Below are 18,521 nucleotides of genomic sequence, written 5' to 3'. Positions count from 1 at the left end.
AGATGATGGTTATGACAGTGGTGATGAATCCTAGGACGAACAAGGAAGGAGGCCTGGTTTGCCTCCTGTCCCTTGAGGCATTACATTAGGTTAAAGTTACTCTATCTGTAAAACACTCACTGTGTCATTTCCATATAATTCTACTGTTAGTTTTGCTTTGATCAATACTGTTCTCTTTTATGGTTTGGTCATTAGAGTCTAATCCTTTCGCAATGGTTCTTCAGTGCATTCTGTCTTCATTTGATTACTATTATGCCAAAGAAAAGGGGGTGGGGTATGGGGATCACTGTTAGGGGCTTCTCCTATTTATCTACAAATAGGTATGCTGCCTTTTGATGGAGTAGATATCTGTTGTTCCAGAAATATTTGTTCCATCCTAGGGATTATATTGTTTGGTTTATTCAGAAATAGAAGCATTTATGTTCAAGGCTTGTAATCTTGATACATGGATCAGCTCTCTACCAAGTGATTGTTTTTTCTTTCCTTCCCTGCTGTGTTTCTCTAAAACGAAATGGTTCATCTGTCCCTTAATTCCTGAATATCAAGGATTGATCAAGTGTATTGAATTCCAAAGTCAATCAATTTACAAACCAAATACATTCTTTTACTTCACATGATAGACATTTTGATGAAAAGTTTATGTTACACAATACTTTCTGCTCCAATTTAGTATATTATTACACTTAAGAAGATACAACAATCAGTATCTCACAAAGTTAGGCCTGCAAGCGGCAAACCTATGGCTTCAACTAAATCTGACATCTCTATTTTAGATTTCCCAGTACTCCATCTGAGTCTAGATATTTTTGGGTACTTTCTATGTGGTAGTAGCGTCAATTAACATCATTCTCAAGTTGCTTAGAATTCTTATGGTTTATAGCCACAGATTCTCAGTTTGAGTCTCCAATTACATTATTATTTTCATTTAGCTTGCTTAATCTTTCAGATGCTATAGACTTATTAATTCCATGTATGGCCCCAGGCATAGCCATAATGCTCCTCCCTCTTTTTATTTGTATGTATGTACAAGTGCTCAAATGGTAACCTCCAACTCTCCAAGGTCGCATGTGAGTGGTATGAATTTTCCAAAGATGGTGCCCTAGTTTCTGGAATTATGGAGCTGTTGTTCTATCTAAGCATGTTCATGCCATGATTGTTTTAAAGCTTGGTTGATGAATTCATGCCACATTTATTAGTCTGGATTAAGAAGATATTCTGTTCTTTCTATTGAATAGCCTATTCTAGACCAAGTTGCCAATCCTGGAGATTTAATCCATTCAAATATGACCTTTAGGTGAGTGACGATTGTAAAAGCTCTCAGCATATTGAAATAAAAGCCTGTGAATCTATGACCTCAATTATCCCCAAAACAAAAAGAAAACAAAAGTATTTACTTAAGATATTATTCATATATAAGCAAATACCCCCCCTATTTGAATCCAATAAAAATAGTTAAAAAATTAAATTCCAAAAGGAAAAAAAGTCAACCCCCCAGTTCAAGAACAAAAACTGGATTTTCGGCGGTAGGTGCAATTTTTAATTTTCTAATGCTGGCTGGGGTTTTTCTCAAATAAAAAAATTCCATAAATCTTAATATGGTAAAACATTGCTAAAAATCAAAAGTGTAGTAAAATATTCATTTGTTTTGATGTCCAAAAATATATTTTCATTCAGAGCGATTTTGACAGCATTCGTGCACACCGAATTAAGTTTGACCGATACATAACTCCTTCAATATAAATCAGATTTAAGCAATCTTGGACTTGTTGGAAAGCTAAAACAAAGCTTTCCAACAAGTCCAAGATTGCTAAAATCTGATTTATATTGAAAAAGTTATGTACCGGTCAAACTTAATTCGATGTGCGCGAATGCTGTCAAAATCGCTCTGAATGAAAATAGTTTTTTGGACATCAAAACAAATGAATATTTTACCGCACTTTTGGTTTTTAACAATGTTTTACCATAATAAGATTTATGGAATTTTTAGATTTGAGAAACACCCCAGCATTAGAAAGTTGAAAATTGCACCTACCGCCAAAAATCCAGTTTTTGTTCTTGAACTGGGGGATTGACTTTTTTTCCTTTTGGAATTTGATTTTTTAACTATTTTTATTGGATTCAAATAGGGGTGTATTTGCTTATTTATGAATAGTATCTTAAATAAATGTTTATATTAGGCATAAATAAGTGTCTGTCTTGGTTCCTGGCATACATAGACGTATACCAAGAATTTCTAGCAAGATCTCGAGATCTGGCACTCATATAAAGGACCTAGATGGGCATTTTCCTATGTCAAACCGAGATCTCGGCGAGATATTGTACTTTTGTGACTCGACCCCCATCTTGTCTCGGATTTTCGAAATACGGAGAAACTCGGCGAGATGTCGCGAGTTCTCGAACTATGTTCATGAGGTCAAGTTTTGTTATGAGAATTCTTCGTGATTGGACCTAATAAGACCTGTTTAAAGGGACCAGGACTTGAATCCACTCTATTAAAGGTGGATTTCTCATGCATATGCTTTTTGGATTTAGTCATTTGAATGTTTTGTTTCTCTTGGTGAAATTTATGGTTTACTTCGATTGTTTCTTGTGGTTTGGCATCAGTGTTTGATTTCCTGAAATATGGTGGGAAACAAATGTCTTACACTTAGTTGGAGCAGGACCACTTATATAACACACTATTTCTGCAGATTGTAAAGAAGCTACTAGACCATAATGCCACCGACAAAAAAGCTGTCAATAGATCAGGGGAAACAGCCCTTGACACTGCTGAGAAAATGGGACACTCCGAACTGATGGTGATCCTGCAGGAGCATGGTGTCCAGAGTGCGAGGGACATCAAGCCACCACAGACAAGCAGAGCTCGAGAACTAAAACAGACTGTAAGTGACATAAAGCATGAGGTCCACTACCAGCTAGAGCAAACCCGCAACACAAGGAAACATGTGAAGGGTATTGCCCATCGGCTTAACAAGATGCACGCTGAGGGGCTCAACAATGCAATCAACTCCACAACAGTTGTTGCTGTCCTCATTGCCACTGTAGCTTTTGCCGCCATCTTCACTGTCCCTGGCCAGTATGTTGATGACCCTAAAAACATACCTCCTAAGCTCTCCCTTGGGGCAGCAAAAATTGCTAATAAAGTACCATTCGTGATTTTCATCATCTTTGATTCTATTGCCCTCTTCATATCCCTAGCTGTTGTGGTGGTACAGACTTCAGTCGTAGTAACAGAGAGCAAAGCCAAGAAACAGATGATGGCAATTATTAACAAGCTGATGTGGTTGGCTTGTGTTCTTGTGTCGGTGGCATTCTCAGCATTGGGATTTGTCGTAGTCGGCAATCAGAGGTGGTTGGCAATCGTGGTGACTATCATAGGGACAACAATCATGGCGACAACACTGGGTACCATGTGTTATTTGGTAGTGATGGACCGGATTCATGCCTCAAATTTGAGAAGCATTAGGAGATCATCATTGAGCAGCAAGTCACGGTCATGGTCCATGTCAGTGTTATCAGATCCAGAGCTTCTGAACAGTGAGTATAAGAAGATGTATGCAATCTGAGATCTGCTGGTCAGCATGCCAGAGTATTTTTTTCTCCTATCTGGCATCTCAGGTTCTCTTCTTGGACCTCTATCTAATTTATGTTTCTCTTAACATCTATTTCTGGATGTAACTTGTAAGTATAGTTTCTCCTTTCCTTCCACATGGTAGCCAGAGCTGGCTCATTACTCATGGTGCAGTAGCATGTGCTGCAAATTAAAATACTGTACAAGAATTAGAAATTTTGGTGGGACGATATTTCAGTTTCAACATCTTTTCTTTTGATAGCAAGTTGGTGTTGTGGTATTGTCAACTTCTTGATATCCACGGTGGACATCATCTTTCCCCATAAAGAATCTTACTCTTGGATCACTTTTTCTTTGATCATTGTGGTGTGGCTGCTGCAGTCAATTACTTCAGAAGGTACCTACTTAAATCCCTCCACAGCAAGAATTGATTATCTCAAGCAGCCAACCAAGCTCTCTAGTCTTGGTTCAAAACCCAGAATTCCACCTGAGGTTTCAACCAACTGATCTGACTTTGTTTTCAGAGCCCAGGTGAAATTTGGGTTCTTGGGGGCAAGGAGGGTATAGAATGGCGTTATAAAGACCTACCCATGTCCCATTAATGAGGTGAAGCCATGGGTTGAAATGCTTTCTCCATGCAAATAAAGCTTGGCATTAGTTTTTGAAGTATAGAAAATGCAATTTTCACAGTTCAGCTCCGCTCCCAAGCATGTCTATAGAGAATTCAATCTTGTGGCTTATCACCTATCTAAGCTGTGGACCTCCCTTGGCCGAGAAGAGTACACTTCTGGATCCTTGCCCTCTGAAATTCGAGTTGTATGGCCACAGACCTTAGAGGGTGTAGATATGCTTGCATTAAATGTAAATAGGGAGTTTAGTTTTGGTGTACAACCTTTTGCTGCTAGCCCTTATCTCTTTGTTTTCTTTTTAATATATATTTTGTCTCTCCTCTTCTAGAAAAAAAAAAAAACACTGAAACATACTTCTCTCTCCTCAATTGATCCGAAAAACCTTAGAATTGATCCTTCATATCTGAAAACTTAGCGATTTGGTCTCAAAACCTTGGAATCGGCCCGTTCGGAACAGAACTTTTTTATCAAGGCCCGGAAACCCCAGTCGCTCCAGAACATTCAAAATCCTAGGATCGATCACAGCTGATTCCGATTCGAATCGGCCGAATTCCAACTTTTGAAACAGTGTTCTTCAGCTTAAGCACAGCCAAAAAAGAGGGCATTTTTGTTGAATGGTCTTCTGAATTGCACTTAGGGAGGCCTTGTGTGCAGACTTATTGATACCCCTATATTGTGGATGGGCTCCTCTGCTCACATGTAAATGATGGATGAGTTTAACTAACCACCAGTTGCTGATCAAATTTTGTCAGCTTAGAAGCTTGGGTAGATGAGTTTAACTTTGTTGTGTAAATTAACCACCAGTGTGATTAATCATTAATCATGATTCTGAAGAGTGATGATATCCTCCGGTTGGGATCATCCGAATACAAGACTGATGCAATCGATGTATTATTTGCAATGGATGGTCCAAACCATACCATTCATATCCTAGTCCAGAACTAACCAAACTTGGAATTAGGACCGGACTTGACCGATCCTGATCCAAATTGGTTGATTTTATTAAGGGTGTCAACTATAAATCGAAACCGAATCAAACCGTTTGAATCAGAACTGATAATCTGTTTATAATTCATTCGGTTTTGATTTTAGAAAGTAAAATCGTTGGCTTTGAATCAATTAAAAATCGTATGCTATTGAACCGATTATATATACTCAATCGATTAGTCTTGGCATTCTATGCATGTTTTTATAGTGGATATAACACTATGTAAATTAATCGAATTTGTAAATCACAATTTGAGCCTAAATGGTGTGGTTCAAGTCTAATAAATAAATAAGTTCATTCTCAATTAGGTCCAAAATTGGTGACTCGAATCAACAACAAATTTTAAATTATGGCTATGTTTGATATGCATCTCAAACACAGCCTAAAAACAACTATTTTTATCGTCCGAGAATGCGAAATCGACCCAAAATGCATACCAAACGCAGCCTAAAACTGATATAACTGTTTAACCGAAACTGCTTATTAATTGGCTGAATTTGGGATATTGGAACCATTTATAAATGATTTAATTCTGAACCAACTAACCAGAATTAAACCGACTGAACCCTTAATTTCAACCAAATTAAAATCAAACCGATTAACACCCTTGGATTCAACCGATTCGATTCTGATTCTTAAAACCCTGACTAATTAGCTCGTGGTTCAGCGGCTTCAGCCTGTTGGGCATGAACCACATAGGACCGCTGGAGCCAGGCCCCGAGTTATACCTTGTTCGCAACTCGTTAATGAGAAAAACGAGAGCATAGCTGAATCGGAACTCGGAAGTTGGGCCAAACGGAAGAATCGAAGAAAATGGTGCGGATTCAGGTGAAGGTGAAGCACGAGGAGGATGAGGAAGACCTGCAGTTCCTCTACCATTGCCTTAGCACCACAGGGATCGAAGAGATTGCCAGAGATGTAATCGAAATCTCCAATCTTCAAATCAAGATCCAGCGCCTTGCCCTAGCTCTCGAATCACGACTTATTCAACTTGGTGACGGCAATGGTCAGTCTGTCCGATGTTCTTCCTTTCTTATGTATATTCTTCTCCATCAGCAAGTAGTAAATTTTCCCGTATTCTTTCAGGCAGTCATTCGATTGAAGCAGTTCCTTTGATGAGAGCTTCAACAGAAGCCAAAGCCTATGCATCAAAGGTTTCACTTTCGCCTACCCTTAGGTTATTTATTCACACGCTTGAACTACTACTGTAGGTTGAAGTAACTCTTCACGCTCTGAAGAATTCTGCATTTTATTCTCAGGATCAGGTTCTCCATGGTAGACTTTTATCACCTCATATCTTGACAGACCACATTCAGACAATAGAAGAGCAAGTCATGTTGAACGAAGCAATGGGTTTCTCTGATTTAACCCAATTGCATCAGCTACTCTCGGGTTCCTCCACAGGTCAAATATCAAATCCACTCTATGCTTTATTTTTCAACTACATCACCCCCCCCCCCGGGGGGGGGGGGGGGGGTTAGACCCTTTTTTACTGTTTACACTTCTTATGCTTTTATATTTGTTTCCAATGTGGTTCTTATCACCACGTTTGGTGGGATTTTCCACATGAATGGAGTCCTTCTTGAGGTGCCAAGGCTTCCAAGTGCCTGAGATGCAAATGTATAATACAAATAAATGATAAAGACAGTATGAAATGATCGATAACTTACAACAATTACACGATATGATAATAACACCACCCTACTATATAGCAACAAGTATGTAATTATTGCAATAAGATAACAAAGCCTAACTGCTACAGCCTGACAAATTTGCAAAATTGTAGAGCAGTTCTTCATGGTTAGAGTAAACTGAAGGCTATGCTGATCAAACAAATATAGGCACATAAAAGACAGACAAATGTGCACAACAACAGCACACACCTTAGTGAAGTGCCAGCCGCCAGGTGCAAAACAATGAAGGTATGGTGCTCTCGCTTGAGGTGTACCCGTTGTTAATGGTGGTACTAAATATAGTTCTCATTGCAAAACAACTACTTTATGATACATAGAAAAGGCCCTTCGCACTTTCAATGTGTTAGACTGGTCAATTTTTATGCACGCAATGAAACCCTAATTTAAGCAGATACTTTGATTTATTGAATTGTTTTTCATTTGATTTTCACTAACTGCATGTTTAGAATGAGGTAAATTACTTTAAGAGTAATATATTTCAACAATATATAATACAAATGGCATATGGTAGCAATGGCAGGGAGTGGTATACTATCATGACAACAACTAGCCTTTCTTTATTTTTGCGATCTATAGTTGTAGGAATGTTATTCTTTCCTCAATGTACATCAATACTCCTGCATGTAGTGCATTCCCTGATTTTAGTATGCAATTCACATTTACCTATCAAAAGAAAGGATTATAGAGTATACTCTTAATTATATTTGTTCATTGGAGCAATTAGTTTCTTCTCTTCTTTCTTTTTTCCTCCCTTTATAGAACCTTGATGGTTGGCATAAGTTTCAACTTAGTTGATGACCTTTTCTTCCTGACGTGTCATTAAGTTCATCGAGTTTGGAGGAAACATGGCAAAAGAAAGAAAGCTAAAAGTTATTAACATCTAAATTTTTACAACCTTCTTTCTTGTTACATTTGTACCACTTCTATCTTTTTTAATCTGCCCAATTCTTGTCTACTTCTATTATTCCAATTTCATGGGCATTTATGGAATCTTCTATTCTATATGAATTTCATTCAAATGATCCTTGAACCAGAATGAACTCCCAATTCAATAGCAGTTAAAGACCTTGAGTTCAAGTCATGCATTATACAGCCCACCATATATATGTTTTGTTACCAGGAACGAAAGAGAAAGCTATTGGCAGAATTTAATGAAGAGACTTGCTATTTTCTTGACTAACAGGGGAAGTAACACTTTTTTTGAACATTTTTTATTCCATTTTTAAATAGTTAATTTTTGCATGCTACTCATGGACTTTGTTTTTGAGTTAAAAAACAGGGTAGATGGAACAACAAATTTGTTTGTTTGGGTGTGCCTTCATAATTGAATAAAAATTTGTCTGTAATTCTTCTTTTTTCGTTCCCCCGTAAGTCATTTGTTTGCAATTTAATTTGTGAGTAACTCAGACTTGTAGAATTTCTAGACTCAGAACTTTTGCAAGAAGATACCACACAGCTTTTGTGGGCAGGGAAGGAGCTCATGAAGAATAAAAGATTATGTGATTATGTTGGTGACAATGAGAGAACTAAGGTAACTGTTTTTCCCAAGGTACTAAAACTCGGGTCTCGGGACCAACTCGACTCTTGGAAAAACCGAGACGAGTCGAGATCTCACCGAGACGAGTTGAGATCTCCCCGAGATCTCGCCGAGTTGGTGTGCATTTTTTTTTTTTTCCAACTTGAAGCCTGAACTTTGGGTCAACCCGAGATCTGGACCTGAGATCCGAGATCTCGCCGAGATATGTCGAGTTTTGTCCAATTAGGTAAGGTATTTAAGTGGTAGGTGGGTTAAAATAATGGGTCGAAACCGAGATTCAACCGAGATCCGAGATCTCGCCGAGATCTCACCGATGCCGAGATATTGCACTTTTTAGTTTCGGATGCCATCTCGACTCGGTATTACAAAAAACCGAGAATCTTGGCGAGATCTCGCGAGATTTTGGACTATGGTTTTTCCACTAGGTCAAAGCCCTTCATCCTCCAGGGAGGCATACTAACTCCTAAACCTATTGATGGCAGATCATACTCAGATTGCAGCCATCTTGCATGAGCTCTGCATGATGCTTGTAAGTAATAATTTTTTCTGATGTGCAAGAGAGTGAAATTCTTTTGCATACTTGATCTTATGATCTGTGCAATTTTGGTTGTATGTCTGTGTCCTGTATGCATTCAAATTCAAATTTCTATTGATTGTCTTGAATGCGTCTTTTTTCAGAATTTGCTCTTTCCACTATGTGGTCAGTGAAAAGATTCTAAGAGCAAAAAAACAGCCATGAAGGCAGGTGAGCTGAAAGAGCAAAACCACTCGATTACAGTTGCACATCTCTTGGTGGTTGGCACAATTTGCCTGCACCTACGGACATGCCCTATACATACACATGTGTTTGTCCTTCATTTATAGAGCATGACACACTTTTCCCCCCTCTCTTCTGATAGGATAAGCTCCAGAAAGAAGAGTAAGGATAGGAAATACTGAATGTGTGATTGGTGTTGGTGAGGAAAAAGTACTTTTATTCCAATTCAAATTCTTGTTGATGATCTTAGAGGTGTAAAATATTATATCTTGTGGTAACCCTCATATCTTGTGGGAATACTGCTTATATACAGATGGTCCCCTAAACTTACGAGCACAGTTAAGAGGATATAAAATGTAACTGATAAAATGAGTTGCTGTTTTGGGGTTATTGGAAATCAAGATAATTGAGCTTATTTGTGTCTTCAAACTGCTACATTCTTAGGGCGGCATTAGGAGAGTTGAGGAAAAGTGAAAAGAGCAGAGCAGTGAAATGTGAATGTGTTTTCTCCTTTGTCCTCTTTTTACCCATTTCAGATATGGCCACTTAACCAAAGGACATGTATTGTAATAAAGTGTTTTAGATGACAGGTTCCATGTAGAAAAATGTTTGGTCATTTGAACATATCCATGAGATAATGATAGGGATTCTATGCTCTTCTGACATTATCCACATGCTCTATGCTCCACTCCCTGATTGGGTCAATCAATGGTTTTGAATGTTAATAACTGATTGGGTTTATTGTGATTTTAAGTTTCAACACTATTGTTTGAACTTTTATAGAAAAACACTGTTGGGTTTTGGACTTTGGAGAGAAGATCCTTCAAACAGTACAAGGAAGTGGGGATGTAAATGGATCAGATTCGGCTCGGATAGTGTTATATCCGCATCCGCATTCGATTAGTTCTCGGATGGATTCAGATAGTGCTAAAAGGATACGGACACGGATATGAATCAGATATTTTATCCGTTTACATATAAATATAGCTTTTCGAATAGCTATAGCCTATCCGTATCCGAATATCCGTATCCGTTTAGCTTTCGGACGGATTCGGATAGTGCTAAACAGATACAGATACGGAAACGAATTTTGACTATTCATTTACATCCCTACAAGGAAGGCCTTTGTCTATTATGGCCTGCCTCATCTTGCCATGTGGGATGGTGAGGTGGTAATTTCAATTTTTGAATGGACAGTGAGGGTATAATATGGATTTGCTGCTTTTCAAATTTAGAGCTAACTTTAAGCAGAAATACTCCTATATACTTTACTCTATATTGGTTTCCAACTACTTTTTAAAAAGTTCAATTTTGCAACATGTCAATTCCATAAAATTTTAGCTGAAATTTGACATGTGAGTAGGGGACCATGGCCTTGCATGCCTATACATTTTTATTTACCCAAATTGCCCGTAAATTTGGATCACCTGATCTATCATGTGGTAAATATTAGGGCCATGGAGGGAAATCAGAATCCATTTATTGGATTTGTAAGAAAGTTTTAATTCTGAGAGGAATTGGCACGAAGTAATACAGCAATTGCAACCAATATGTGATTTGCATCAATATCAAGCAAGAATGATCAAATGCTTGTCAAGTGGTACTAGAAAGTTTCACAATAACTTGTTGATTGGTTAAATTACTGCTTCCCATACCTTGCCTAGCCTTCAGTAAGTTTGGCTTTTCAAATGGTGTAGAAGTGTTGTGTGGCTGTCTTTTAGGCCTTATCTGTATCAGAGTAAGTTGAATTTTTCAATGGGAATGGAGTCACAGAACATGACAAAGGAATTGCAACCAATGGTTTCCATTCCTGTGTCCCAGCGGATCATTAGCTGCTCCATTTCTCAGGCAGGTCCATTTTCCCAAGTTTCTCAAATAGGGAGGTGGAAATGACCACCCTACCCCTGCTCGACCATACTGCCCAGGTGGAGTCCACCCCCTATTAGAGGCACTTGGGGAAATGAAGCGGGCAGGAAATAGAGCAGATAATTTTCCATGTTCCAGCTCCAATTCTTAAGCATTTGGGCCCAAAAATAAGAGAATTTTGAGTGGCTCCAATCCATGCCCTAGTTGCTGGTTTCAGATGGCAATGGATTTGATTTTGAAACATTTTGAACATTGTAGCCCACATAGTGCACCGTCATGCAATCCATCTATAAAAGAATGTTATTGTCATTTTACATAAGAATTTTATTAAAGCAGTATTTGGTTCTAAAAAAGAGCTCTTGAAATTTAGAAAATAGTACTTTACCAAAAAAAAATAAAAATTAAGTAAATAGTATAGGAGACTAGAGAAATAAAGGAAAATTTGATCTTAAAACTTTTTGGGTTCTTCTAGGTATCACTATGCCAAGTGAAGTAAAGCTTCATTATTTACCACATGGCTGTACATGAGTTAGTCCACGTGATAAAGGAGTTTTAATAAAATTATCACAATGCCATCAAATGGAGATGAATATAAAATACAAAATGACATATTTTGTAATTTTAGCTATTTCCTTTACTCATTTTAAACACGAATTGTACCAATCAGACGCTTATTTAGTACTCTATCACATGGACTAACCCATATACTATCAAGTGGCAAATAGTGAAGTGTTATACTTCACTAGACACAGTGACGAGAAAGAAAACCCTTTTTATGCCAAAGATTCAAGCTGTAAATTCAGGGAATCGAATGCTTAGAAAGTTCTGTAGAAAGAAAACAAAGTGTATGTACTTTTAACAAATTTTTTTCTTTTTTAGTGTCTTATACTCAATAAATTTTTAAGGGTCATCCCCAAGGGTGTATGTCAGTTGGCAAGGTCCAATACTAAGAGGTCACGAGTTCTACAGTCCTTGGGGCTTACCTATATAGGTATAGGTCATGTATGTACAAGGCCGGTTGTTTGTGTGTGTGTGTTGTAAGGGTCTGGTTTTTGTGCATGGTCATGTATGTACAAGGCCAGTTATTCATCTAAGACTCAAAGTAGGGAAAATAAATGGTATTAGACACCCCTCTCTCTCTCTCTCTCTCTCTCTCCTTGACACTTAAGCGATAGTCGTGCACAAAATCCGTTTGCCAAATTATAATCCACTAAAGACTTTCTACAAGCTTCTTCGTAGCCTCAATGGTTTGTTGATAATGTGAGCAACCCTAAGATCAAAGGTTCAAGGCTTGGGTAAGAAAGAGAAGACTAAAGACTTTCTGGAGTAAAACCATTAGAAGTTTAGAAATTGTAAAATACTTTATCCCTAATTGAAACACCTAATTTCTTGAAACGTAATCATGGTTTGAGATATTGATGTCGGATCGCTAAACTTCCACTCTCTCCAATCTCTGGTAAATACAAGGGAGAGGATGTGTGAAAGCATCCCCACATTGACGGTGTGAGAATCTTTTTCCCTAAATCTATTGTGTGCTTTCTCTCTTCCCCACCAACTCTCTTATTACTGTATCTACTACCATCTTCTACGATGCCACATTTTGGTATGAGAAAGTTTCCCACGACATCAAAGTATTATTTTCCTCGCATATAGAATTCTTTATGATTTTCTCTCTTATTCAGATAATGTGGGTCCGTATGTATGTCATAATATCATTCTCCGCACCACCATTGATGTGACATGCTGATCTCCCCCGTTAGAGACCCCTTTACCTTAAAAATATTAGCAGTTCAAGCCCCGGTTTACATGATACCACTCCCAAGTGGCCAACAGGCCAAGTCCACAGTGCCCAGCATAAAGTATAAACGGATGATGAGTTTTAGCTGGCTTTCTTTGGTTCTAATCCTGTCAAAATATTGGCTGACATGTTCACTTAATTTAGGGCTTTGTAAACCCACCCTCCAAAGATCAAAATAAAGGTAAAAAAAAGAAAGAAAGCTTCCTGAAAGTCTGGTTGTCATCACTCTAGCACTTGAAGATTTCCTTTTCTTCTATTTTTAGTTTTTTTTTTATCATCAACTAAGGAATCTTTACATTCTTATTGCCTTTTAAGTGGTTCTATATTCCAAAAAAAAAAAAAAATAATAAGAATCTAACACTATTAATTTATCAATGTATCATGTTTGTCATTTGGATGTTCTCAAGGGTCAGATGCAGACAAAATAGCTTTTGTTTTTTTCCACACTCGTTATAAATTTTTTTTTTTTTTTTTTAATACAAAAAATTACATACATCAATAGATGTACAATGGTAAGGTTTCTCCATTGTAACCAAATGATCACGGGTTTGAGTTTGAAAATAGCTTCTCCGCAAAATCAGAGGTAAAGCTACGTACATTATGACACTCATCTTATCAAAAAAAAAAAAAAAACCCATAATGACGATGGCCTCGTGCTGGGCAAGCCCTTTCTATACATCAGTAGATATAATCTTACTAGCTTTAGATAAGCTAAGGTAGCAAGTAGAAGTGCTATTGATGCTACTTATCTATCCTTTTTGACTATACACATTGATTATTTTTTTTTTGGGTAAGAACAAACATTGATTTAAAAATTGACAAAAGCTTATGAACATCATATAATAAGGGAAAATTTGTCCAAGGCCAACAGGACTGAGAGAGTGCCAAACTTCTATATCTTCTCAATCTTGTCGTTTGGTATCTTGTACTCCTTGAAGAAGACTCCTTAATTATTTCTGACTCTTGTGTGCATCTTATAATTTTAAAATTCATGGTAGCAACAAGATTACAAAATAAAACAAAAGCCTAGTCCACATCTCTAACGACCGGACCCGTTCCAACCCTACATTGCAAATGGTAATAAATGGCCTACATCATAATATTTCTGTTTCTCTATTTCTTTGTTTTTTTTTTCTAGGAACAAAAAAAATAAGAGAAATTCGTTAATTAATATCGGTTCATTTTTTTTGTTTCTGGGAATGAAGTGGGACAAAAAAGTTGCTGAGAAATAGATAAAAGGAAGCTCGAATTTGAAGCTTTTCTAACCCAGAAATAAAATGAAGAAATGAGGGGGAAGTTGCTCTTTAATGAACACATGCTTAATTTGATGGGCAAAGCAGTAATTTCATGGTCAAAATAAAACACCACCTCCAATACAACTTCAACCACCACCACCATTGACGCTGCCACTACCTCCACCACCACCACCTCCGCCACCGCCACCGCCACCGCCACCGCCACCATTGCCTCCACCTCCACCTCTACCTCTGCCACCATCACCACCTCCTCCATCTCCACCTCCACCACTACTACCACCACCGCAACCACTACCACCTCCACCTCCACCAACACCGCCACTACGTCCTCCACCAAATGTTTTGGTATTTAATGACATTTTTTAATTTTAGAGAAGTTCTAGAAACAAAAATAATTGTGCATAACAAACATGTTTCTGTTTCTTTTCTGATTAAGAAATAGAAATTATTACGCGTTACCAAACATTCTTTTTTGCCCAAAAATTTGAGCTAGTAACAGAAATACAAAAAGTCATTTTTGGAATAGAATCTTAACTTAGAAACAGAAGTGTTAACATGCAGGCCCAAAGTGATCCTTAATATGAAGCACTTGATATTTAGTTAGGGTCATAACAAGGTTCCCAAGTTTAGGAGAGATAAGTTTTCGTAATAGGGTAAAGATTAGATTCTTTAATCCATCGATCGATCATACTAAGCAGAGACGTCGATGGGTCAAATTTAGATCTAGTGAACAAACATTTGTTCCTAGGAATCCAAATAAAATAAGATATGATAGCAAAAACAGAGAACCCATTAAAATTACTGTTTTTGGTGAAAAAAAGAATTACTTTCTATTAAGGAAGGATATAGTCAAGAGAACAAGGGAGGGACATTGGAGATACTTCATACTTAACCCTAATGGTCCTGCTGCCAACATGTGCTTTAGAGAATACACAAAACAAGAATAAGTGTCAGTTCTATTTTTATAACAAAGACATTGCCAAAAAACAAAAAAAAACCAAAAACACATTCTCCATATCAATTGATACGTTTCGATATCATTTGTATCCAATACCATAGCGGTGATATCTGTACAAGGGAGGTAAAGTGGTCCAAAAATCAAGGTATCGATATTTTAAAGGGCAAAACGATTCAACCTAACCAATAGAATTGATTGGTATCCATATCGGTATCGGTATAGATATCAGCCAACAGCGATATCAATACCTAAGACAAGGAGATCGAGTGTATCTACAAAAAAGTGGATCATTTTTTAAGTTACACTCAATGCCAGCCCAATCCAACCCTGATTCCAGGCTTCCAGCCAATCCGTATTGCTATCAGTTGAGATCAATACCCATGGTTTTAAGTATCAATATCGTATTGTCTGTATTGGGGGATACGTATCGGTTTTGCTAGTCATCGATACAGATATCGTATCGATAGTACGATACGGATAAGAGGTAAAATGGTCAAAAAACTCATTTCTTAAGGAAATTCAGAGGTATTTTTGTCCGATAAAGCTATTCCAGGTTGATACCGTATCGATATCGTATCGGTTTTGTGGATCGTCGATACCCATTCCGATATCGTGCACTAAAACCATGCCAATAACAGCATCAATACCAACACCTATAATTTTGGTATGAATCAACCATCGGAATCGGATCATTTAAATTGACCAATTTGGATTGAAATCTGCCAAGGCCAATCCCAATTTCTCCTGTTCCAGAGTGGAATCAGTTGAGAATTTACCAGAATTGTTAATTCTCTTTGAACCCTAGAAACAAAGAAATAAATCTTCTCTAGCGCCCTCATCTACCAATGACGGCAATGAGGTGCAGTGAGGGCTTGGAAACTCAACACATGAAAGGCGCAACATCCAACAGTGTCAAAACAGAATGTGAATCAGCCGTTTCGTGACGGAAGGAATTGGGATTTGGGATCAACCAGTTTTTAGATCCGAATTAACTGATTCCACACGGAGGAATCGGGTCAGCCGATTCAGATCCGAATTAGTTGATTCGCTTATTTTCAATTTTTGAACCCTAATGAACACTGACAAACGCACGCACGGCTACTAGAAGGTCTGTCTTTCTATCTTTCTGTAGCAAAGAAAAGGAGAAAGTGTGAGAAACCCAAAAAGGTTTTCGTAATGTCATGGAGTCTATTTCAGGGAGGCAGGGGATATGAGAGTAAGTATAGTCAATACTAGAAAATGTAGAACTTCCATTAAAAGCTTCCCCTCTTCTAGTCACTTTCCACTAATACCCATCAAGCTGTGACAGTGATCGTAACTTCCCTGAAAAGATTTGCATTATTGAGAGGGTCATTAGCTAAGAAGTGAAAAAAATGAAAATTTAGGAGCTTTCCATTATTGAAGATTGAGTTCTGATTCCTGAAACCTGGGTTGGAACCAATTGAAAAATGAAAACTTGAGAAAATGACCTGACCTGACCTGACAATCTACAGGTGGGTCTTTATGAAGTTTTCATTTTGTCTTCCTTAAACATCAGTAAAAAAAAAGGATTACTGCAATTTAACAGAACAGATGTGAAGAACAAGAGAGAGAAAGAGAGAGGTGATTTCAGAGATAATTTTATTTCAGAAATGAAATTTCTGGGTAATTTCACATATAGAGGAACTGCCCAAGTGCCCAACATGTTGACCTTTGCACTGAATCAATACACATAGACAAGCAAACTCAGCCATGAAAAGTTCAGAAAGAGCTACACCCCCACCATAAAGGAAAGAAAAAAAAAAAAACAGGACAAAATGAAACCTTTCTTCTTTCTCCTCTCCTGAATTCCTGCTGGGGTCTTCAATTTCAATTCTGTTTTGTATTTTATTTTAGATCATCATCATAATAATCATCCTCTACTGAGTTCTGGACTTTCTTGATCTTCACAAGCTGCAATTCTTGAAGCAGAGAATGAACAAAACCCAACTTCACTTAATGTCTTTCTCGAATCAGATAACTGCTGAGATTGTTTACAGTGAGCAATAGCTCCTTGAATTGAGCTCTCAATCTCTGAATTTGCACTGCTACTCCTAAGGAACTGCAACTCATAAAACCCACTTGGATTACTCCAGAAGGATGAAGAAGAAGAGGAAGAAGAAGAAGAGCCCGACGAAAATGACGAAGACGAAGAGTATTTGGTTGCTGAGTGACGTTTGATGGCCCCTGAGAAGGACCTTCTATGGGCGCCGCCACCACCACAACCACCACCATTCTCCATCATCTTCTCTTTCTCAGTGTGGGTATCTGTCCTGACAGAAGACGATGATGTAATTTGGTACCTCTCCCTATGAATTTGGCCAAATGGGTTCTTCTTTGTCACCTTCACATATTTGTTCGAATACTCCTTGGCTTTGGAAACGGTTGCTTTGTCTTCATTCATGGCAGCCTTTGCAGAGAACTCATCTGAACATCCAGATTTACTGAACAGAGACTTGATATAAGCCCTGGAAGCCTTCAATTTGAGACTCAGTGAAGATTGCCTGATCAATTTGAGCTTCTTGGACCAAGACTTCTTTGGCTGGTCACCCATGAAACTACTGGTTCCAGAGGGGAATTCGAAGAAGTACTCATCTGGGTTCAGTTCTCCACTGACCCTGCAAGACTCAGAAGGAGAAATGTTGCAGGATTCAAATGGGGTATTATAGGAAGTAGCAGTGGGGGTTGTAGTGAAGGGAGTGGAATAGTTTTCTTCAGAAAGCTCTGCTTTGTTCTCTGTAGAAGCATTAATGGAGTTGTGGTTATGGAGAAGTTTTTCGACCATTTGGAGACGTGGAGGAAGGTGAAGGGGAAGGAGATTCCCTTTGTAGAAGAGCTCATCAGCTGGGGAGGTGGAGGGTTCTCTTTCAAGAGAAGCTGATGACATTTGGAACTCAAACTCTCTGTGTTGAGGAGGAGAGGTGATGGGGTAGTACAATAATGTGGTGGAAGAACTCACTTCCATGTCTATGTAGTCTTCTTCTTCATCTGCATGTTCATATGAAAAGCTAATGGCCATCTTTTCTGATCAACTCTGCTGTGACTGATTTCTCTTCTCTCTCTCTCTCTGGAGATGCTTCTGGGGAGCTGAGCTATCAGCTATATGTGCAGGTTGAGGAATGGGCCGAAGGGCAGAGCATCCTTTAAAGTGTGGGATGGTGCCAAATTAGAAAATTTTAAAAGGGAGTAAAAATCAAAGTAGGTGAGGTGGGGGAATTGTACAGGTTTGAATTTACAGTTATCAACACAAAAATAATAGAAATGGGGGAGGGTTCTCCAGGTAAGGGTTTTAGGGACTAAAGGATTTCATATATAAAGTAGTAGGGTTCTAAAAATCCGATTAGTCCGGATCAGAATCGGTCGAGGCTGATTCCAATTCTCACTGATCTATAGGAAAAAACTCTAGATGCCAGGAAGATACTGATTCTGGGCCGAGATAAGTATCGGAT

The 18,521-nt window shown here is 38.1% G+C and overlaps 3 protein-coding genes across 4 annotated transcripts in view; 2 read left to right on the top strand and 1 right to left on the bottom strand.

Annotated features, from left to right (window-relative positions):
• Positions 1-3,731, top strand: part of LOC122652857 (ankyrin repeat-containing protein At5g02620-like) — a 31,035-nt gene extending 27,304 nt beyond the window's left edge. The window contains exon 5 of the mRNA XM_043846736.1: positions 2,691-3,731. Coding sequence (XP_043702671.1) covers positions 2,691-3,566 — 876 coding nt within the window. The 3' untranslated portion in view covers positions 3,567-3,731. The remainder of the gene's footprint in view (positions 1-2,690) is intronic.
• Positions 3,732-5,942: 2,211 nt separating this feature from the next.
• LOC122652859 (cilia- and flagella-associated protein 298-like) lies at positions 5,943-9,186 on the top strand. The gene is made up of 6 exons (XM_043846740.1): positions 5,943-6,194; positions 6,275-6,342; positions 6,448-6,592; positions 8,307-8,413; positions 8,902-8,952; positions 9,153-9,186. The coding sequence occupies exons 1-5, from the start codon at positions 6,002-6,004 to the stop codon at positions 8,941-8,943; spliced, it is 555 nt and encodes a 184-aa protein (XP_043702675.1). The 5' UTR covers positions 5,943-6,001; the 3' UTR covers positions 8,944-8,952; positions 9,153-9,186.
• On the bottom strand, positions 8,251-18,297 carry LOC122652858 (probable membrane-associated kinase regulator 4). 2 transcript variants are annotated; one of them, XM_043846739.1, is made up of 2 exons: positions 17,055-18,297; positions 8,251-8,417 (listed from the first exon to the last, which is right to left on the bottom strand). In XM_043846739.1, the coding sequence occupies exons 1-2, from the start codon at positions 18,089-18,091 to the stop codon at positions 8,378-8,380; spliced, it is 1,077 nt and encodes a 358-aa protein (XP_043702674.1). In that variant the 5' UTR covers positions 18,092-18,297; the 3' UTR covers positions 8,251-8,377. The 2 variants fall into 2 exon arrangements, with proteins under 2 accessions (XP_043702674.1, XP_043702672.1); XM_043846737.1 differs by lacking the exon at positions 8,251-8,417 and having other exon boundaries at positions 16,731-18,296.
• Between the last annotated feature and the right edge of the window lie 224 nt (positions 18,298-18,521).

This window comes from Telopea speciosissima, chromosome 2, assembly GCF_018873765.1.
Source record: "Telopea speciosissima isolate NSW1024214 ecotype Mountain lineage chromosome 2, Tspe_v1, whole genome shotgun sequence".
Taxonomy (NCBI): Eukaryota; Viridiplantae; Streptophyta; class Magnoliopsida; order Proteales; family Proteaceae; genus Telopea; species Telopea speciosissima.
This window is presented reverse-complemented; position numbering and strand designations above follow the sequence as displayed.